General features: G+C 44.9%; 1 protein-coding gene across 3 annotated transcripts in view; it reads right to left on the bottom strand.

Annotated features, from left to right (window-relative positions):
• Positions 1-24,159, bottom strand: part of LOC147013794 (peptidyl-prolyl cis-trans isomerase G-like) — a 70,386-nt gene that overhangs the window by 867 nt on the left and 45,360 nt on the right. For all 3 annotated transcript variants that reach the window (XM_085851019.1, XM_085851021.1, XM_085851020.1), the window contains exon 13: positions 1-560. This exon is cut by the window's left edge and continues 867 nt beyond it. In XM_085851019.1, coding sequence (XP_085707145.1) covers positions 1-560 — 560 coding nt within the window. The remainder of the gene's footprint in view (positions 561-24,159) is intronic.

Here is a 24,159-nt window from a genome sequence, read left to right as displayed (position 1 = left end):
CCCCCGTGTTCAAGTCAACATCTCCGCTTCCTTTAACTGCATCACCTTCCTCTTCCTTGTGCGACGCATTTTGGAGACCATCCTCTGTTTTCTCTGGCTCCACGTGACTATTTTCTTTCCTCTCAATATTACACTCATTTTTGTTCTCTGTAACAACCACTTCCTCATTTTCAGTCCTGTTCCCATCCTGCTCTCCATTTTTACCTCTCACCTTGTTCTCTTTACTCTGACCTTCCCTTTTCCTTTCTCTTTCTTCACCAAACTCTTTTTCTTTGCCTTTGTTCCTTTCATGCCCTCGATCTCGCTGCCTGTTCCTCTCTCGATTCAATCTTCGGTTTCTGTCCTTCTCTCCATCTCGCTCTCGATCTCTGTGGCGATCATGCCTTCTTTCCCTGTTGTGTTCCCTTTCCCATTCTCTCTCTTTCCTTCGGCTCCTTTCCTTTGGCACGTCCTCGGTTTCGCGTTTCTCTTCTCCACATTTTATGCCGTCATCATTTCCCTGTTGGGGACAATTTTCACGATCTGCGTTGACACTTTCTTCATTTGCTTCCCCACATTGGCTGGAAGTGGAGGAGGAAAGGATAGAGGGATAAGAAATAAGAAATTAATAATTCTGACAATCATTTCGATTTGCAATTAATCTCACAGATAAATCTAGATCAGTACTTTGGTCTTAAACATTCGGAATACATTTTAAGCTGACAAACTCCATGCAAATTTTAATGGTGCAAATTGTGGTGGTCAATTTAACAATATATATATATATATATATATATATATATATATATATATATATATATATATATATATATATATATATATATATATATATATATATATATCACTCTTACCTGGCATGCCAGAAAGGATGATTAGACTCACACTCATTTTATTGGTCATGCAACAACACAAAATTCATCTTCTCAGTTATTTTGTACAATAAATGTGCAATAAATCCATTCCATGCGGCAATTGAATACTTCTTAGATGCACTCAATCCACCCCCGCGAACCTTTTAAAGAATCCTTCACAAAACAACTATCACATAAAATACTTGAACCGCACCCCTCTGCCAAGCTGAACAGTTTACGTTTCGTATCCCACTGACAGGCCAGATCTGCATCCGGACCTGAACCAAAATCGAATCGGCTGGTTCTTTTCACCTTCGCAACTCATCTGCTAAGTTTTGCCATAATCCCTCCACAACTTTTTGAAATATCACGCTGCGTATCGTTTTTGGCCCCTTCTCTCAATGGTGAAGAATCACTTTAACATTAAAAAAAAAAAATTCCCATCTCCAGATCGGCATCTTTATCTTCACCAAAATCAAATCATTTGTCCTTGTCACACCAAAACTGTCCACCAAGTTTTGTAGAATACACATGATAAAAACAACCAGAATAGACATGATAAAAACAAACAAAAATTTAAAAACACCAAATGAATGATTAAAACTGCGACACCTTCAATGATTAAAATTGAAAGTCATCTCGAGAACGAGTCATCGTATTCCCTCGTAGCATAAAGCAAGACAGAATTTCTAAACGTACTGGTTTTAACCTGTGGAAGTTTAATTCTTCCTGATGTATGGAAAACTAGAGGATAATGGAGAGAGCAATTTACATCATTAATGAAAACTCAAGATTTCCTATCTAACATCGTTACATAAAAATTTGAAATATTTAACATCATGGCCAATCATCTCACAAGCTGTCCTCAACTATCCTATCAAATTTCCTTCCATTATCTTGAGATAATCCATTGCACCATAAAATGTTACAACAGATTGAATTACAGCCTGAAAAAAAAAACCCAGAATATCCTTATAAACATAAAAACACTTCAAATGCCCTAAAAAGTACATACAGTGCCGTCAGAAAGTATTCAAATCCCTCGACTTTTGTCACATTTGGTTGTGTTACAGCCTGAATGTAAAATGGATTAAATATTAAAATTTTTATCACCAACATACACAAAATACCCCATAATGACAACGTGAAAACATGTTTTTAGAATATCTTTTACAAATTAATTAAAATTGAAAAGCTGAAATGTCTTGTACCCTCTGGTAGCTTGTACCTGTTGCTGCGTTTGAGCCTGGGGAGTAATTGCAAAAATCTATCTGTCCAGGATCTTCTTGACATGTTTGTTCTATGTTCCTTTCATACTTCTTTCTACTTTTTCACATTTCTCTTTATTCATTCTAATTCTTGCTTTTTCTTTTCTTTGATTCAAAAATTCTCTATCTCTATTCATCTGTCTAAGAGAAGTAAATTCTTGTGGAATTTTTGCTTGTGGATGAATCTGTAAGGCTCACTTGGCTGGGCCTGGATGGGTTTGAGTTAGTGGAGTAGCAGCTGAAACCTGAATCCTATCTGGGTTCCCCCTGATGACTCGATCTTTGCTCTTTGTTTACTTGCATTCCTTATGACTAGCAGATACCCATCCACGACGGGTATGGGAGACAGGTTGGATCACAATACCCGGTTACGGTAGTTTCTTTGGATGTTTTGCGCTGCATTAAACAGCTCAGTTCATATTGTTGGTGTGTCTGGGTGCCCATGGTAGCGTTTGAGACCAGTCGCTTTAGATCGTTGGCCTTGACACATCGTGCCGGATGAGTAACACGAACGATTTGACATATTCATCGTTTCTATATTACCATCACCAGATTAACAACATGGCAGGATAAAAGTCGTAAATGCTGAGTTGAACAAACATCCTGAACTCATGGACTTAGTTAAGTAAAGCACGTCATCTGGGACCCGGCCGTCGGTTTTCCGCCGAACGCTGCTGATTGTGATGTCATCGATTCCCTATGAAAATTCTATCGATATTCGATTTTTTGAATCCGCTATCACCTGCATAAATACATGGAACATATAATGTGAATATTTCGGAAGTATGAACAGAATATGTTCGGAGAAAAGTGTGTAAGAAGTTCCAAGCTTACGCCCATTATATTATGACAACTCCAATGCAGTATTTAGTCTTCCGTTTGATTGCATCAATAAGTATTCAAACCCCCCCCCCCACCCAGATTCAATACTTTGTGTAAGCACCTTTGGCAGCGATTACAGCTTCAAGTCTTTTGGGGTATGTCTATCAGCTTTGCACATCTGCATTTGGGGATTTTCTCCCATTCTTCCTGCAGATATGCTCAAGCTCTGTAAAGTTGGATGGAGAGCGTCTGTGAACAGCAATCTTCAAGTCTTTCCACAAGTTCTCAATAGGATTCAAATCTGAGGTTTGGCTGGGCCACTCAAGGACTTTCACGTCTGGCTGGGCCACTCAAGGACTTATTCTTCTGAAGCCACCCGTTTCATGGGCTCATTGCTTTGGCTGTATGCTTGGGATCATTGTCCTGTTGGAACATAAACTTTGCTGCAGTCTGAGGTCTTTTGCACTCTGAAGCAGGTTCTCCTCAATTATCTCCCTGTATTTGGCTCCATCAATTGTTCCCTCTATCCTTACAAGTCTCCCAGTCCATACTGCTGAAAAGCATCCCCATAGCATGATGCTGCCACCTCTATGCTTTACAGTTTACAGTAGGGATGGTATTTGATGGGTGATGAGCTGTGCTCTGTTTCCACCAGACATTCAGGCTAAAGAGTTCAATTTTCATCTTACCAGACCACAGAATCTTTTGCCTCATGCTCTCAGGGTCATTCACATGCCTTTTTCTCAAGAATGGCTTCTATCCGGCCACTCTCTCATAAAGCCATGATTTGTGAAGTACGAGAGAGACTGTTGTCCTTCTGGCAGGTTCTCCCAACTCATTCAAGGAACTCTGCAGTTCTGTCAGAGTGGTCATTGGGTTCTTGGTCATCTCCCTGATCAAGGTCCTTCTTGCCCAGTTTGGTCAATCAGCCAGCTCAAGGAAGAGTCTGGGTAGTTCCATATTCTCTCCCTTTCCGAATGATGGAGTTTTTTTTGTATACATTGTCGAGGCTCATATGAGAGCTAACCCACAACACAAAGCAAGGGGGGGGGCAGAAGAGGAGATAACAAAACAGTGGGGAACAGAGACATTCGAAGATCTGTGGAAGGGAGAGGGATGGGCTGGGAAACATGGGGTATACAAGATGGACATCACAGGGACTTTCAGAAAGGAAAGCAGGGAATTTGAAGGAGGTGGGTTTGGTGTGGATTAACGGGGGTAGAAAAGATTGAGGTTTTGGATGGGGGAAGATAAGAGGTGGTGGTGAACAGCTGTTTAGAAAGTCTGGAGGGAAGAATGGGATTGAAGAGAGTGAGGGAGTTTATTCCAAAGGTGGGGAAAAAGAGGAATGAAAGAGTGAAGGTAAGCAGTGATTCGTGATTTTGGTAGTTTTACCAGAAGGGGGTTGTTGGCGGACCTTGAGCGCCCTGCGGTAATATGGTGGGGACATACTGCAGACAGAGCAGGGGAGTTGGAGGGAGGGGCGACGCCAGTGAGGAGACGGAAGAAGACAGAACGACCACCAACCTGTCTGCAGTGAGAGAGTGACAGACCCAAAGACTCAGCCTCATCGCGGGAGATACCAATGATCCTAAATGCCCTGGTTTCCACAGCGTGAAGCCGAGAAAGGTGAGAAGCAGGAGCACCAGCCCAGAAAGGAGAGCAGTACTCCATCAGGCTGCAGACGAAAACTTTGTATGTGGTCAGGACCTCAGGTAGGCCGAGGAAGGACTTTGCACGACGGAGGATTCCCAGTCGGAGACTGGGATTGGAGGCCAGGTTGGAAATGTGGCTTTACCAGGAAGGATATTGGCAGATAGTCAGACTCAGAAGCTTGAATGAAAGGACTTCTTCCAGAAGATTGTTGAGAAAGTAGATGGGGGGAGGGGGGGTTACATACTGTCCTTTCGGAGAGACATAGTGAGCGAAGAAGCTGCGGCTTGTTGGTCTGAGGGATGACAAATGGTACAGCAGAGGGTGGAGTCATCAGCAAAGAGATAAAGAGGATTTTCCAGAGAGTCAGAGAGATCATTGATGAAGACCAGAAAACGAACAGGGCCCAGAACGCTGCCTTGAGGAACTGCAGTCTGGACAGGAAGAGGAGATGAGAGAACTCCATTTTGGGGCACACTTTGGCTGCGACAGGAGAGGAAGTCTGCAAGCCATGAGTGGAGATGGCTTTGGATACCATAGGAAGAGTTTTGTGAACAGGGCAGGGAGCCAGACCTTATCAAAACCACGCGATATGTCTCGGGAAATGGCTCTGATTTCATGTCTGGCATTGAGGACCTCCATCCATTGTTGGGAGAGTAGAAGCAGCATATCCAGGGTAGAGTGACCTGGTCTGAAACTAAAATGATGATCGGAAATCATTGGATAAGAGGAAGGATTTAATGTCTGAAGCGATGATCGATTCCATAACCTTGCTGATGATTGGGAGAAGGCTGATTGGTCTGTCGTTGCAGGGATCTGTTTTTGCACCTTTTTTATGCAGGGCAGTAATATTTGCTGATTTCCAAGCAGATTGCAGATGACCTTGAGCAAATGAGAGGGTGAATAGAACAGAGAGAGGGTGAATAGAACAGAGAGAGGGTGAATACAACAGAGAGAGGGTGAGCAAGAGCAGAGGATCAGGTTTTAAGGACCCGTGGGATGATGCCGTCTGGACCGGTTGCAGAATCTGAGTCGAGGTTTGACAGCAAGCTCTCCACTTTGTCAGAAGAAAAGGACACAGAGTCCAGGAACAGTTGGGTGCGACTGGGTAAGGTGGGTAGAGAATGCGATGGGTTTTGGACACAAGATTTAGAAGCAAACACCGATTTCACTCCACTCCCGAGAACTTTTCACACTAAAAATTGGTTTATACCCTTCCCCAGATTTTTGTCTCCTCACAATTCTATCTCGGAGTTCTATGGACAGTTTCTTGGACTTCATGCTGGTGTTTCTGCTCTGACATGCACTGTCAACTGTGGGACCTTATATAGAAAGGTGTTTCTTTCTAAATTATGCCCAATCAATTGAATTGCCCACAGGTGGACTCCAATCAAGTTGTGGAGACATCTCAATGATGATCAAAGGAAAGTGGATGCACCTGAACTCAATTTGGGGTTGAATACATATTTCAAGACGAAAGACATTTCATGTGATAATTTTTAATCAACTTGTGAAAAATTCTGAAAACATGTTTTCACTTTGCCATTGTGGTGAATTTGATGGAGACCCATGACAAAAAATTGAATTTTAATCCATTTTAAATTCAGGCTGCGACAAGAAAATGGGACAAAATTTGAGGGGTGTGAATACTTTCTGAAGGCACTGAACGTTGATTACATTTAGAACTCACTTTCACTGTATTACACTTCCAGTTTAGTTTCTTATCAACTGACAAATACCACCTGTCGTTTCGCTGACGGGAATACTGAAGGGTGGGGGGGGGAAGAGGGAGGAAGAGAGAGAGAGATAGGTGTGAGGGAGAGAGAGGGGAGGGTAGGGGGAAGATGGGGAGGGAAGAAAGGGAGGCAGGGGAGCAAGGAGGAGTGTGAGAGCGAGGGGGGCGTGGGAGCGAGGGGGAGTGTGGGAGCGGAGAGGGCGGGTAGGGCATGGGAGCAGGGGGGGGGTAGCGTGGCAGCAAAGAGAGGAGTGGGACAGAGGAGAGGAGTGGGACGGAGGAGGGGAGTGGGACAGAGGAGGGGAGTGGGACAGAGGAGGGAAGTGGGAAAGAGGAGGGGAGTGGGACGGAGGAGGGGAGTGGGACAGAGGAGGGGAGTGGGACAGAGGAGGGGAGTGGGACAGAGGAGGGAGTGGGACAGAGGAGGGGAGTGGGACAGAGGAGGGAGTGGGACAGAGGAGGGAGTGGGACAGAGGGGAGTGGGACAGAGGGGAGTGGGACCGAGGGGGAGTGGGAGCGAGGGGGCGTGGGAGCGAGGGGGGCGTGGCAGCGAGGGGGCGTGGCAGCGAGGGGGGCGTGGCAGCGAGGGGGGCGTGGGAGCGAGGGGGGCGTGGGAGCGAGGGGGCGTGGGAGCGAGGGGGGCGTGGGAGCGAGGGGGCGTGGGAGCGAGGGGGCGTGGGAGCGAGGGGCGTGGGAGCGAGGGGCGTGGGAGCGAGGGGGCGTGGGAGCGAGGGGGGCGTGGGAGCGAGGGGGCGTGGGAGCGAGGGGGCGTGGGAGCGAGGGGCGTGGGAGCGAGGGGGCGTGGGAGCGAGGGGGCGTGGGAGCGAGGGGGCGTGGGAGCGAGGGGGCGTGGGAGCGAGGGGCGTGGGAGCGAGGGGGGCGTGGGAGCGAGGGGGGCGTGGGAGCGAGGGGGGCGTGGGAGCGAGGGGGGCGTGGGAGCGAGGGGGGCGTGGGAGCGAGGAGGGCGTGGGAGCGAGGAGGGGCGTGGGAGCGAGGAGGGGCGTGGGAGCGAGGAGGGGCGTGGGAGCGAGGAGGGGCGTGGGAGCGAGGAGGGGCGTGGGAGCGAGGAGGGGCGTGGGAGCGAGGAGGGGCGTGGGAGCGAGGAGGGGCGTGGGAGCGAGGAGGGGCGTGGGAGCGAGGAGGGGCGTGGGAGCGAGGAGGGGCGTGGGAGCGAGGAGGGGCGTGGGAGCGACGACGGGCGTGGGAGCGAGGAGGGGCGTGGGAGCGAGGAGGGGCGTGGGAGCGAGGAGGGGCGTGGGAGCGAGGAGGGGCGTGGGAGCGAGGAGGGGCGTGGGGCGTTTATATCTACTAGTACGTGCCTGTAAAAAAAAAAAAATAATAATAATAATAATAATAATAAATATTCAAACCGCGAGCAAGAAACAACAACCACACAGGCCGTTTCTTCGCTCTCGCGTGCCCGCACGTGCGTTGCCCGGAAGTTCGCATATCGCAGGTACGATTATTCGAAACTTAGTTTTAATGGCCAATTATTCAATTCGCGCCAACATATTTTGCCTTTTCGCAATGTCGTCGCAAGAAAAACAAAAAGAGAAGAGAAGAGAGGAAAAAAAATTTACTTCCTGGTTGGGAGCATACCATCACTCTGATGTTACCTAAATTTATGCACCGTCTAATATGAAAACGATCATAACTTGGGGCATGGTGTTTATCTATAAATGCGCATAAGAAATTATTAGAATACACGAAGTCATCACTCTCTGGAAGCCCGTACGTTGTAACCTGTAATGGGGAACGCCGCTGAGCTTCCCTTCCCCCATCGGCCACACCCACGCAACAACATGTCTTGTCATTGGTTTGGTAAATAAATGGCCATAACTTGGGAACCAATTGTCCGATTAATATCGAACCTTGAAAAGGCACATCCTCAGGTCCCCAGCAATATACCTGGCAAGTTTCAATCAGATCGGACCAGTGGTTGTCGAGAAACAGCGGTCACACACACACACACACACACACACACACACACACACACGCACACACACACACACACACACACACACACACACACACACACACACACACACACACACACACACACACACACACACACACACACACACACACACACACACCTGGAAATATATATATATAGTTGCAAATTCGTGCCCGCCGGCATGCGATCGGCCGCTCGACTCGAATGGCGGCCGCCTCACCCACCGGAACAGACAATTCTGTCATGACCCTCTCGGAACAACGCCGGGAGCTAGTCACGGGTGGGGGCTTAACCCCACCACGACCGTGCCAATTGCCCACCCACGCAGGATAGGGTTGCTTACCAAATTCGATCAACCTAAGTACCAGCGCGGATGGTCGACCGGGCGATCGTACCTCGCCGCAGGCCGACTCCGGACACGAACCGCTTAAGCGGTCCGTTCCGTGCTACAGTGATAACCGAGCGGTGTTATCGTCGGCCTCGACGGTTCCGATTAATTATCGAGCGTATTAAGCCCACTACGAACCCTTTACGTGAAGCAGGATGGAGGGTCAATTAAAAGGAAGGAGACGAAGCGAAACGGGCACAGTTCAACATGCAAGCACTTTATTTACACGACACACGGAGAGCACACATATACAGCCAAACAGTCAAAATGCACATATATCAACCCAAACAAAAGCAACAATGCAGAGCTACAACCGAATAAGACCGACACACGGAAACACTTAAACAGTTCTAGTTTACAAGACACGGCGCCAACACACATTCACACAAAAACCCCGAAAAGAAATGGTGACTTCCCTTTGGGCCATCGAGTCCCTCTCCTACGTCCGTCGACGTGGTCGCGCCTGGCCGCGACTCCGTGCCCTGGCGTGGTAGGCGCGTCCTCTCCGGCGTGCCTCGCGCCGGCACGTGTTGGCCGCTCGACGCCACGGACGGAGTTTCCGGCGCTATCCCAGCACGGATAGAAGGGGGGGGGAAACGTTGTCGCTCGAGGTTGCGGTGTGGGGAAATCGCAGATGCTCCGTCCCGCCAGCGGGGTCTCGGAACCGCCCCACAAAAAGACCAGGCCAGCGGCCACCAGGAAGAGAAGAGGACGAGTGAGCCGGAAGACAGGAAGAGAGCAAGAGCAACAACAGCGCTCCTTCCGTGTCTGACTTTTTATCCACCGGGGCTCCGCCCTTCACTCCGCCCCCGTTTTCGGCTCCACCCTCCTTCGAGAGGGTTCTCGAAGAGGGGCGTTCCCTCACCCCGACCGCCTCACGCTGGTCATCCACCAATCGGCGGCGAGCTGCCCCTCCCCCTTCGCCTCCCTCAGACCAAGCGCGGAGAAGAATGGCGTGAAAAACCCACCAGCATCGTTGGCAGTTTTTCGTCCGTTTTAAATAAAAGATAGGGAAAGAAAAACGCCTTACTCAAAGCGTCGCAGCCCGGATGGATCACATAAATTCCCTCAAGACAACGGATTTGGGCTAACTACACATGTACTTAAGAGATATCTCACCTACGGGACCTGAATGGTGGTTTGCAAATTTCCACAACCATAACACTGCATATTATATATATATATATATATATATATATATATATATATATATATATATATATATATATATATATATATAAATATAAATATAAATATAAATATATATAAATATATATATAAATAAATGTTTGGTACTACAGAACTTTAATATGGATACAAATTAACACGACATAATAGTGACCGAAGCTTTTCGTGCTGCACTCCTCAGGGTAAAAAAAATTGCAGCAAGTGAAGGAGGAAGTGAAGGAGCATGCTTTATACGCAGGTCTCAATTGGTAGACGCTGATTGGTTCAGCCGTAATTACGTCATGGTTAATCCGAACACCCATTGGTTGGCTCATCATCTTCTCCTCGAGCTCCCATTGGCTGGAGCAGAGTTCGTCGATTATTGACGTTTGCAACCACATCCTTGAGAGAGGGGGGAGGGGTTTCCCCTAAGGTTCATTCACCATTTGTCACCGTATTTCCCTTGATTTTTTTCCATGCTGAAAGAGACACATAGATCGTACAAATTCCTTTTGACGACAGTTTTGGATCAGTGGTAAGAATGAAGGTTGCTTCCAACATACGTAAATGAAACGAGCTCCGACCTCGGCTCAATACCCTGAACATATCTGTATTGTACTAGTCTGCACAGATAGGGTTGGCAACCAGGTGCTGTGCAATGGCAGATGAAGCAGGTACAGTGGCCGGTGGTTGCTGGATATTTCTACATGCTCGCACTGGTTGTGTTCTAACCCTTACAATCTTTCTTCGAATAGCCAAGGGGATATGTTGTTTGATCCTATCAGCCAATCTTCGTGTTGTGTGGCCCCACGTACCGAGCTTCAAATCGGCACTTAAACTCAAAAATAACATTGCTGGTTTGTGAGGTGGGTAGCACATCCTTGTTGACTGACGTCAGCAAACGGCGAGAGGTAATGATAACTCGGGGTTGCACAGCCAGAAACGTGTTGGATACAATACGTTTGATTTGTACTTCAAACCTTCGTGATGATTGCCCTTTCCAGGGCATCCTGATATAGACTGGACATTTTTCCGGACCAATCCCCTGATCTCTTGTCGTGTTTAGAAACTTGTGTATGTATCTCTTAACTATATGCTCAGGATAACCATTTTCACCAAGTATATTCATGATTGTCAATTTCAGCAGGAAGATTTCAAGGTGAACAAATCCTCTGTTGATCAAGGCAATTTTGTAACTCGTGGAGCTGTGGGAGTCCCAGCGAGTATACTGTCCTGTGAAAGTCGGCTTCTGGTAGACGGATGTTGTGAAACCAAGGTTGGATCTATCAACCAACACGTCCAAAAACGGTAACGTGTTTGACGATTCCAGCTCCGTGGTAAACTTCAGTGCTGGATGTAGAGTGTTGAGCCATGCCTGGAAATTGTCACATACCGTCCGAGACTCAAACAAAGCAAAAATGTCATCAACATACCGATAGTATACGATGGGGGAAATCGAACCCTTGCCGACAAGTCAGTTTCTGCATTTCATGATAGCCGACAAAGATATTTGCAAGAGCTGGGCCTAATGGAGAACCCATGGCCACACCATCCGTTTGAACATACATCACGTTGTTAAAACTGAATTCCACCTCCCTTGTTGCTGTGTTCATTAATTCAACGAAGACGTGTTCCAAGATCATCGGTTGTTCCAGATCGGTGCGATTCAGCAAACGTGCGCATATCTTAATCGTCTCAGTCAATGGGACATTCGTGAACAAGCTTTTAATATCAAAGGATGCCATGATGTTGTGCTCACTTGTCGGTGTTTAAGCTCTAATTGATTCTGCAAATGTGAAGGAATCCTTAACCACGAAATGAGAAAGTGAATCCAATACAGGTTGCAGTACCTCTCCAAACCACTTGGCAAGTTCATGTTGTGCTGATCGCACCATGGACATATGGGTCTTAGAGGGATATTCTCCTTGTGAATCTTCGCAGGCTGTATATTCTTGGACGTTGGGCTCCAACAGGTTTAATTCTGTCGTACACCTCCTTTGATAGTTCTCCACGTTTGAGAAGCTATAACAGTCGTTTGACGATCTTACCTTCCACCTGAGGCGTGCGATCATGTTCTGTTACACCACCCAGATATTTAAATTTGGTTTCGTCTTTCAGGATGTCCATCATCTTGCCGATGTAATCAATCTTATTCATGATTACCACTCCAGTGCCTTTATCCGGTTTTCAGATGTGAATGGCAGCATTCCTCCTCAATCCTTATATTGCCAAGAGAACATCCCGTTGAATGTAAAAATCCGCGACGTCATTCGGGATTCCACAGTACGCATGCGCGAGGTCCGATAGTCCAGCCCTCAGCGCTTGGTCTGCTTCGTTTGACACAGCCTGATGTGTTGATAGTTGAGCATACAGGAGTTCAAACTCGCCAAAAATGTCTTCCCTCTTGATATTCTGGTTGGGAATGCCGAAGTTAAAACCATGCGCCAACGCGAACCTTTCTGTGTCAGACAGCTTATAGTCCGATTTATTGAGGACATGCCGGGATAAGTCTTTGATCAGGGAACCAAATCGTTTCACCTTCAGTCGCTGTGTGACACGATACCGTTATGTAGATACATTGCAGCGATTGACCAACGTGCAGAGATGGTGACGCAGAAGAAATGCAATCGTACAATCGACTGGTTGACATATCCAATATATAAAACTGAGTTGTTCTGAGGCTGCATTGGGCCTCGAGACAGATTCACTAGTCTCTTCCTCAGTCCCCTCAAAAAGAATCTTAGGGATTGGGGATAGACGGTCAGGACAGGTTCGCCGAACAAAGACGATAAGGGGGCTCGGGACACACGTAATTATAAAAAATAAAAATAAAATAAAAAGTCTAAATTTTGTTGTTTTTTTGTTGCAAGCTGATGTGGGTGGGTATGGACAAGGACAGGCAAAGGCAATAGGTTGGGGGGGGAGACCGTAGGGTAGGTCCGAGCCTGTTTTCAGACCGGTCGGCGCCACCACACTCCCTCCACAACCTCAGGAGACCAGACCGAGGCCGGCCAGCTTCATGTGCCAACCTCCTGTTGTACTGCATCTTGCCTGGTCTGCGTTTGCCATGCTATGCTTTGCCTGTCTTGCCTTGCCTCCATACCTGCCCATGCCTTTGTTTGCATTGTCATTCAACAATCACCATGTGCTCCAGGACCATCGCTGAAAGTGTTTTGCAAGGACTGCCCTGCAGGCAGCTGCATTGCCGGGGACTGCATTTGAGCAGCCCGAGACGGGACTCCTTGTTGCGGGAAGGCCAGTTCAAATGGACCGGGGACTGCACTGAGCAGCCCAGAGCTCTTGTTGCATAAAGGCCAGTTCAAATGGCCTGTGAGACAGCGTATGGCCTGCTGTGTTAGGGTGAGTTGCCTCCAGCAGCTAAAATAAAAAAAAATTAAAGAAGAAGAAGAATTCAACGACAAACAGGGGACCTTTGAAGGCCCAAAAGATGTCTGACCATCGATACCTGCTGCGCACTCACCCACAAATGTTAACTGTGCTGTGTTTTCTCTCCTCAAGTCACAGGTCCTGAGCCATGGGTGGTGTAAATATTAGGACTGTACATAATTTTAACCCACCTGTTGTTTGTTTAGCACCGGCAATGTAGTCAAGTTGTCCGAGTGAGTCTGTTAGTTTAGTTACGCAACGCACTCGGTTATTTATTTTTGGGACATGTATTCCAAATGTCGCACTCAGGGATCCGTAGGTAAAACGTACTAGGGGAAAACCTACACCTGCACGCCAAAGAAAAAGTAACGACTCGGGTCGAGTCTATAAAAAATGGGGGGGGGGGGTAGTGTTACGGATCTGGAAACCATGTGCATTCAACATACAGATCCCAAAAGTTAGTTATGCCGTTAAGTACATGTGAGATAGAACCCCTCCTTGTGTCTAGTGGGAGAATCAAAGGTGTGCGTTGCGATGGTTTAGGTACATCTTTTCCAACACCATCCTCCATTACGATCCAACGGTACCATCGCGCTTGCGGCCCTCGGTTTGTGGGCCACAGTGCACCACTGCCTGAAGCGGAATTCCGGCGATGGTCGAGGCAGTTGCACCACATTCACCTCCCTCGAACACGCGTGGAGAGGAGGGGCGGCATTCTCCCAACAAGGCCGAAATCCCGCCCAGAAAGGGGTGGGCCCGTGGGAGCCCTGTCCAATCAAGGCGGACAGTGGCGTGTGCTTCACGGAGCTCCGCCCCGTACGGAGGCTCTTTTGTTGCCTTTCATTCGTTATTCAGGGGGTTCGAGAGAGATTTCGAGGAGAGGAGCGCGTTGGTTGGGTGCGTCGCGTGTTGGAGCTGGGGACGGAGTCCAGTTGACTCAAGAAGGAGTCCAGCTCTCCGTAGCGCAACGGATAGCGCATTGGACTTATAGTGGAAGCAACAATTTGAAGGCTGCGGGTTCGAGTCCCGCCGGCCTCCACGGACACGAGCCCCGCGCGTGTGACTGTGGGCCGGACTGCACGGCCAATGGCAAGTACCCCGCCGAACTGCGACCCCCAGCTCATCTCTCCTTCTCTGGCAGCGGGGGTCTTTTCAATAAAACATCTGTGTGTGTGTCTGAGTGTGTGGGCCCGTCTTTTAAGTAGAACTGCATAAGTGCTTTCCACCATTGTAAATATTCCTTGTATATTCGCGATAAGTCTTGCCTGTGTCTTTTTATTGTGAATAAATCATGGTAGAAATCTTCCCAGTCCATTTCCCTCCTTTCTTGTATTGGTCCAGCATGGTTCGGATCTGAGTTTCGGCGGGTTTTTATTCCCGATAATCTGTTCATTCTCGCCGGTACGTCTTTGGCAGCTCCGCTCGGCTGCATCCGATCCGGAAAGGTAGTTTGTAGATGGTAGTTGGCCGAGTGATCTGGTTCGAGCAAGGCGTACCGAGGGCGTGGTTCCCCGATAGTTGAAACCACGTGGTTAATTAGGTAAACTGATTACACCTGGCAGGAAGACCCTACGCCACGCGGTGGAGGTATTGGCATCCACGGTCAGTTAAGCAACCCGCCGCATCACGGAATTATCCGTGAGTGACGACCTACAATTCCGGGAGGTTGGTGGGAGACGACGTAACCTCTGACACCTAGTGGTCGTTCTCACCACCGACTCCTGGCCCATAACATGTGTGTGTGTATATAAATATATATATATATATATATATATATATATATATATATATATATATATATATATATATATATATATATATATATATATATATATATATATATATATATATATATATATATATACACACACATCAGACGCATACCTATTTTTATGGCTGCGTACTTTATGGATGCACTCATGGTCTTAATACAATTACTTTACGGTAATCCCCCACCTTACGGAAATTTGCTTTTATGGAAACGAAGGAGTAGCGACAAAAAAAAAAAACTTTATAAAACAGAAATCAAAATTAACTACTACAGAAATTTGAGTCTAAAAAGTGTTTTTCTTCTTCTTCATAGGTTTTACATGAAGACGTCATAGGTCTTCATAGGTTCACCTCTTTCCTCCTTCCCTCCAGCCACCACACACATCGTCATTGTCAGTTAAACAATCTTTTCTTTTTGCTCACTGTAACAGTTTATTTTTACATTTTATATTAAAGTCAACAAGAAAAACAGATTAGTGTACTGTAGCATCAGAAGCACTGCCTCTCGGCGCTGGTTCTCGCAGTTGCCTCGAGCCATTACCTTCGTGTATCTTTACTGAAGTTACACATCACTTGTATTATTATTTGATCTCCATTATAGTACACATACACAGTAGTACAGTAATAGAGTTTAAGTTATATTCAGGGCATTGTAATAAAGTTGGTTGCCTTATTAAGTGTATTTGTTACATCCATGAGTTAAGATTTTTTTCCACAGAAAACTACCTCCACTTACACGATGGGAGTATATGGGAAAATTGGTTTTGATTCATGGAAATTCACACAACGTAACCCTTCCGTAAAGTGAGGGATTCCCATAAAGGCACACTTGCATTCTAACTGTACGTACTATATAGAGGTACTCAGTTCAAAAAAAAAAAAAAAAAAGATAACGTGCAATACTGGCTACCACCACCTGGTGGCATTTGTGGAAGATGTTAGCACATTATGTGTGGACAGACAGACAGACACTCAAATGCAATACTCTCCTCTGGCGAGGGTAATGAGAAGTTGTTTTCCTTGCAGATGTTTTAAAATAGATGTGCACATCAATCTCAAGGGTATGACAAATTCAGATTATCATCGACATAATAACTGTGCGTTTGTTTACGGCAGAAAAGACATCCTGCTCTTCAAATCCACATTGTTCTACCACAGGACAATCAATATTGCCACGACAAATGCATTTTCCTGCTCTGAAGTCTTCGAGGAACTTTGAAATCTATCGATGCTTACATTCACGTACACGATACGTACATCTATAGTTACATCCACAAAATAAATAATTAACATACAAAATCCACCTGGAAGGTGGGTAAACAGCGAGTATGCAATATAGATACAGTATCCCTTACAAGCAAACCAATGCAAGCTTCAATAGAGGTGAGATTACTTTCCCCAACATGCTGTTATTTCCGACTCCTTTTTCATTTCTCCTCGATTATCTCCAAATAACCCACCTCTCAAGAGTATGAAATGAAATGTTTGTGCAAAAGAGGAAGCAGAGGTTTTTTTGTTTGTTTTAAATGGTTTTACTGGATCGTGCAAGTGGCAAAGGTATTAGACTGGGACAATGCGAGGGCTGCATAACTAAAGGGTGCGCTGCCTTGAAATGGCAGTTTTCATGACATGCCTGTGTGTACCGTTGTAGTCTTCACATGCTGACACTGATAACAGCCAAGATAAATGCACATAACATCAAACTGAAAGTGATGCAAAGCTCTGAGCAGCCAGAGAATGACCTCCTCTTCTGATACTTGTATCACCTTCCGAAGGACTTGCACGATCTCAATCACTGTGTATTACAACTAGTTTCTTCTCACCCACAATTATCCGCTTTCCGATGAATAAACATCATCGAAACAACCCCTTTTGTGTGCTTTAAAATGATAATGTTACCTAAAGGGTTTCTGTCACATGTAGATGAGTGAAAATGCTCCATTTATTGTTAACAATAAGGTAACAGCAACCCCAGACTATGCCAATTACCTGCAAATAAACTTGCAGTTTAAAACTTTATATGGACTCAGTGGTCATCAACAGTCCCACAGGGCAAACAAAATTGGCCTGCCTCAGGTTTCCACAACAACAAAAATCAACACCGAACTTATGTCGTTATTCCAGTCTGCTCTGGGCCCTTGCGGGTCCCATGAAAAAAACAAGTACAAGACCATGCAGGTAGCAGTGAGGATTTATCTACCATTTGTGCATTATACGACTAGTTGCCTTACATTGGTGACTGATTGGGCTGCAGTTTTAGACCAATAAGAATAATGTACAAGGTACAAGCTGTCTGTCACAGTAGATTCTGTGATTAGCAATTGCTCTCATTACATTCCCATTGTATGGACCAAAGAACCTTGGGTTGGGTTTCACTTTGGGTCCATCTGTCAAGCGTGCAAAGGCATGGGGCAGCTACAAGAGGCCACACAATGAATGGTGCGCAGGTAGGTCGGCGGGGGCTGTACAAGTAGTGTTGGCAGTGCAGGCGAAGCTCTGAATGCGAGACACTATCCCAAGAGGACAAGCTGGTTTTGAGTAACCAATCATCCTCGTCGGTAGATTACGCCCTGCCATAGGCCACAGCTGAAGGCACTTCATCTTCTTTCCCTTGTTATTTCCACGTACAGATATTTATCCATCTCGGCCTGTTTCTTTGCTATTTTCCCCAACATTCCTGCCAACTTTCTTTGTATATAGATCTGCAACCATCGTGGTGAATGCATTTAATTATCGTTATATGTTCTTTGTCTTCTTACCCTGGAGGACTGTCAGAGTTGTTCCTGGTGCCATTAGTGTATGGTGTTTACCAAATAATACTGTATATGTTATTGTCATTCTTTTCACCATCATCAATATTATTAAATATTTAGACTGGTGTGGTGGTATAGTTCCATTAGGGTGTCAGTTTAGCAGTGACAATCAGCTTCACGCCCGACGGTTCAATTTGGCAAGTTCTCGTTTGGCAATTCCAAGGTGGAGCCCCAAGTGTACGGGGTGGAGGGTGAGTGACCATCTTGCATGCCCCCGAGTTTACTTGACAATACGTGGTGTTCCTCTCAGGTTTGGTTGAGCACCGAGATGCAAGAAAATTCTCTTCACGTATATCATTCTTCAAAGCATGAGAGCAAAACATTGACAGTCCTTAGTATTCTCCACTTTTGTTTTCAAAAAAAAAAATGTTTCAATTCATTCTAAAAAAATAATTATTTTGCCTGACTGCCTCGCCAAGCACTGGCTGGCTGTTTCATCAACTGATTTTTGCCATTAATATTGTGTCAGTCCATTTTAAATGTCTTCAGCTTATGAGTATACCAAGTCACTATGCCAATATCTGTACCATCGACTTTTAAAAGGCCTTTGATTTGATTGACCATACGACAGCAGTGCGTAAGTTGATTCAACTTGACATCGACCCGGCAATCATCTCTACCATATGCGGCTTTCTTTCTGATCGCTCGCAGACACTGCGCTACAATGGTGCCACATCATCATCCCAGATCCTGATGTGCCATGTCCCTCAGGGGACCAAGCTTGGGCCCATTACGTTTTTTGATAATGGTCAATGATGCTGTACTTTGTTGTGATAAAAGGTGGAAATATGTGGATGACCTTTCTCTCATAGAGATTGACCCCAAATCACAAGAAAGTGCTCTGCAGACACACTTGGATGTCCTTTCTGCTTGGAATCACCTCAAATGTAAAGTTCTACAAGTTAGCTTTCTGCATGCGACCCCCCCTGCTCCCTTCATTTGTATCAATGACACGGCACTTGAAATAGCATCTTCACTTTATCTCCTTGGAGCTCCTCTTCAATAGGATCTAAAATGGGACTCGAGTTCAACGAATGATATCGCGTGCTTCGCGTTGTCTCTACATCCTGTGCTCGCTGAAGAGAAATGGTGTCCCCATCACGGACTTGATTGATATACACCATGTGCATTTGACCTCTCAGTTCGTTGCTCCTGTGTGGAGCTCTAGCCTGACCGCGAAGCAGTCACAAAGCATCGAGCGGGTACAGCGAAGAACCCTCCGTTTTATCACATTGCTCGAGACATCCCATTATGCTGATCTCCTCTGTGCCTATAACCTCCCCTCGCTAGCGGAAAGAAGAATCAATTCTAACTCGCTTTGGAAAGTCCCTTATTGCGTCTAGTTGTCGTCGAAACATACTCCCACCCAATCGCCAACACATCACCGGTCTTGATCTCAGAGATTCCAAAAAAAATCTACGTATTCCAAAAACCTGAACTAAGACATAATAAACTGTCCCATATCTTATACAGCTGTTAAATTGATAGCAAATTATATATTTGCTATGCTCTCATTGTTCGTTATTGTGCTCACTCACTACCTCCCTGTGTGAGATTTATAAATTATTGTATGACTCCTTTCCTGCTCAGAAGCCTTTAGACCGGTGGTGGGAGGGGGAGAATCACCACCAGAAGAGGGACAAATTTTCATCCAACTTTTCTAGATCAGTTTTTTGTGTAGATGACGAATATGAAAGGTGATCAGCCAGGTTCGGGGGCGTTTCCGAGATATTGCGGGTCAAATATCAACCAGGGTCAAATTTAGCCAATTACGAGTTTTTACTATAAAACTGATTCGGAAAGCTAAAATACAGTATTTTTATGACTCGTTTATGCTTTCAAGTGTCTAATCTTTATATAAAAAAAACACAACTCACATCTTTTTATGGGTAACCTTAACTCAAAGGTCAAAGGTCAACAAATAACAACCGATGCAAAAACTGATACGATGCTGACACCGAGATAACTTGGTTGCTCAAAATAGTAATCATCTAATGTTTCATCCAAGCTAAACTAGAGGTGCGGGCCATCCTACATCCGTTCTTTCTGCCCCACCGTTGTAGCGTGCCACAAGGGCACCCACTTGCCCCCAAAAGTTTTTTTAAAATCGAGTTTTTTTTCTATTTAAATTTCATTATAATATGTAGTTTCTAACCACTATAGTAATAAAAATTCATGCATTGTCTATTGATTTTTATTCAGACATTGCCTTAATAAATATATATATATATCACACATTTTTCTTTAAAATATCTGAAAATCTTTATCTTAATGCATAAATGCCCTTTGGTCTGAACTGCCCCTGCTCCTCATAGATTCTAGATGAAACATTAAGATGCTTTCGTATGTAATACCCCTAAAACATGTTTCAATCAGCTACAGTAAGATGAATCAACAGTTATTACATTTAAGAAATCTAGCTAAAGACAGTGGAAGTAGTATACCCATGTCACTGGATACAATCACCAAATATAGATGTCAGTCGGACATTTCATCACAATCACTGTCTTCACTGTAGTCTGATAACTCGTTTTCACTATCTTCATCAGAAATATTACACAGAAGTTCCACAACATCCACAGGATATGGTCTATCAACCCAATGTATTGATAAATATTCAGTCCACCCATGGTTTACTGGAGTGTCCAAGAATTGCTGGGGTCTGTGAGCCAGACGCCACATCCCGGCTACATAGTTACTTCGAGCTGAATGTAATGCCAGTGCTGACTCACATGAGGGTAATGCACACAGATCAGCTACCTTTCCGTCACGAAATAGATTCCAGAAAATAGTAGATCTGGCTTCATTAATACGTTTGCATCTCCTTTGATTGTAAATTGCACAAGTACATATTTGAAGTCCATCAAACACAACGCTGGAAAGTTGTTGCTCGTTACCCAGTTCTGCGAATGCTTTCTGCATATTTTCATCATCTTTTATCAGTGTCCAACAAGTTTTCTTCCCTTTTCGGAAAAATGAAGAAACGTAGTCATTTCCCGAAAAGGCGTGGATACCAAGCAATGCCCGTTTCTGGAGTTCAGCGAGTTGACATTGACTCAGATCAAGGAATCGCCGACCTTTGCCACTCCCGTGATCTATGATGATCTTTAAATTTTCATGTTTGTTGGCCAGTAAAATGATTGGAATGTCTGTATCCCCAGAACTTGAATGCACTGCACAGACCATGGGACCACCAGAGTTTTCATCTAGTGCATGTTGGGTGAGGTAGCAGATCTTTGTATCAGCCTCTATGTGGGCAGTAGCCAGGGCTGGTATTTCCTCTGAGCAGTGTGACGTTATCTTCATGCAGAGATTCCCCCTTGCCTAGTACACAACTCGGTCTCCAATGAGACTTTCCTCTTCACAGAGAACCTGTTCAATCAGCTACATCATTCTCTCTTTGTTCCCTCCATTGCACATAAACTGTCCAAATGCAGCCGGAATTCAGATATCAGGTGTGCGCAGAATGTACTCATCTGACTGCCCTCTTGCAGTTTGTTCAGCCTGTTTTATGGAATGTTCATTGTATGTGTCACACGCGAAATATACCACTTTGTAACGTGTGGGTATGTCAGCCATAATTCTCCTGGCTAACAACCGAAACGTATCTGGTACATTCACCAACGAACGTAAATACGCAATAAGATCAATCACGTAAACTGCATTTTCTGGGACATCATAGGCTGTGCTCGGTAAATTCAGTGATGCGAGTGCAGCTTCCATCATCTTACTTTTTGGTGTTGTCCGACGACTGTCATCTGCTGTCGCAAGAGGTAGAGGTACCGTTGCTAAAGGATACTTCAATGCTTTATCCAAACCGACGGACGTTTTCTTTACATGACTTTGCTGCCAGTAATCAAAGGATATCTCTCTGTACTGTTACATCTTTGGTCTTTCCTGCTGCATATTTTACTGTTGTCTTCTTCAGGTTGTCTTGAAAGCTTCTCCATGGAACTCTTGATATCGGATTAAAAAAGCGTGTGGTTTCACCATTCTTTTCGGTATCGAGTCGGGAGTTGAACGCATTGTAGAGTTTGCTTCCTCGTTGTTGTGTTGACAAAAGGTGGGCAGCGACATCATCCGGTAATGGTTTGCCTGAAACTATGTTGAACAGTTTGTTAGGATCAATTTCATGTGAGAATGGATTGATAAAATCTGACTTGATAACTTGCATAGTCTTTTTTACATGATCATCTGATTTTTGGATCTCGTGTGGTCTTATACACTTCCTTGGGTTGTGACTCGGGTCATCGAGCTTGGTAAGTTCCAGCAGAGAAGAAACCATAGCAGACGTAAATGGACGATTCAGCACCCACTTTCTGCATGCTGTTTCCTGATGAGTTAAGTTCTTGATGCCACCTGGTGTCTGAATTTTTCATAAAAGTCTGCTCTCCAACTGCATCAGTTGACTGTCTGATACCAGTATTGTTCCTACAGACAGACAGGCCTTTCTTCAGAAGATCATCCTTCGCACCAGGATGCGTATCATCAAGTGTCATGAGTTGACGACAATAGAATGTTCCATATCTAACAATATATTTAAAGTTACATAACTTTCCGATAAATTACTGCAGTGCCTTGTAATTTAATAACAAAAAAAAACACGTTGTTGTAGTGGAAAGATGAGAGAAAATTGGCGGCATATTATCAAAAAGTAGAATAAGATATTGGCTTTAAGCCTGTACATCGGCATAGTAACAGCCAACGATAGTAAAAAGTTGCTTCAGGGGCCCCTCCGGGATTGGGGGCCCTAAAGCTTTAGCTTCATTAGTTTCATATTAGATACACGCCACTGGCTGCAAAAGATGGAAATTACTCATTGTCATTTTCATCAATTTATTCTTTTCAGTTTTAGCATTTTTTTACACAGACTTCAGGCTATTTTACCAGTTTGAAATTGTCTGCAATAAAAAAAAAAAATCAATATTTTTGAAAACGTTCTGGGGGCAAGGAGGTGCCCCTGGGGGACCCCACAAGGACACATGGGTGGGAAAATGGGCAGGGGTGCCCGTTCCTCTATTTTAGCTTAGATGAAACATTGATCACAATTTTCAGCAACATAGACCAGTTTTAGGCATTTTATCTGTTTTTTCACTAGTTATTTGTTGACCTTTGAACTTTGAGTTAAGGTCAGCCCTAAAATGATTTGATTTTCTGTTTTGATAAAGATTAGACACTTGAAAGTATAAACGAGCCATAAATACAGAGTAGTTTAGCTTTCAGAATCAATTTTATAGTAAAAACTCATAATTGGCTAAATTTGACCCCGGTTGACATTTGAGCCGCAATATCTCGGAAAAGCCCCCGAACCTGTCTGATCACCTTTCATATTCGTAATCTACACAAAAAACTGGTCTAGAAAAGTTGGATGAAAATTTGTCCCTCTTCCGGTGGTGATTCCCCCTTCCTACCACCCGACTACTTGTTTTGTGGAAATTTCTGTTCTGCCATTGTTCTGTTTTGTTTTTGTTGTTGTCCCAATTATGCTTCTGTGTTATCAATTATACCGTAATGCTTCTTTAAATAGTATTAATTTAGATATAATGATCTCAGTCAAGTGTTTTTTTTAAATAACTTGTGAAGTGTATTTTATGTTAATAGCATATCTTTGTAATTATTATTAATGTTTTTTTACAATGTACACTTGACTTTTAAGTCTTTGGACTTTTGCAAGTCTGTCTCATTTGAATAAAACCGAAATTAAATGATTGATTGATTGAAGAGTGCACCATGAATGGAGCACCGAAATGAAGAGGAAGAAGCTGTGAAGTAGCAGCAAAATAGCAGCATTTTCTTTACTTCCTGCAACATAGCACCAAACGTAGGAACGTTTTCTTTCTTCTCGTGTTGAAATCAAAGATGTGAAGCCACTAGAACATGTTCACATTTGTTACAACGATGGAGAGGCTTTCGATGAAGGGAAGCAATGCATTTTGATGGGTCGGTGTACCCTGGATGTTCCACACTTTTGGAAACCTCAACTTCCCACAAGGAACAGCAGTCTATACTGTACCACTTTAACTGGGGCAGGACCTTCAAAGGATGATGCTTCTTCTCATCGGCTGTCTCTAGAACAAAGGTGATCTCGGGGTGCCGAGAAAGAGGTGTTCGAGATCACCTCTGGCCGTATCAGTGAGTGTTTATCGAACGCAGGAAAAGGTGACCCAAATGTCTTCCACTCAAAATTGGTGATTTGACCTCGCTGTAGCCTTATCGGCGGTGCACGCTTTTAATTCGGTTTTGCGGCTAATTCGTCCTCGTATTGAACCCAGAACATCATATCAATGAATCGTAAGTACAAAAAAAAAATCATATAATTCGCTTTGGATTACTGTAATTCGTGTCTGG

This window comes from Eptatretus burgeri, chromosome 13, assembly GCF_056783735.1.
Source record: "Eptatretus burgeri isolate ZD-2024b chromosome 13, Ebu_testis_v1, whole genome shotgun sequence".
Taxonomy (NCBI): Eukaryota; Metazoa; Chordata; class Myxini; order Myxiniformes; family Myxinidae; genus Eptatretus; species Eptatretus burgeri.
Note: the sequence above shows the minus strand (reverse complement) of the source record. Positions and strands in the feature narration are given on the sequence as shown.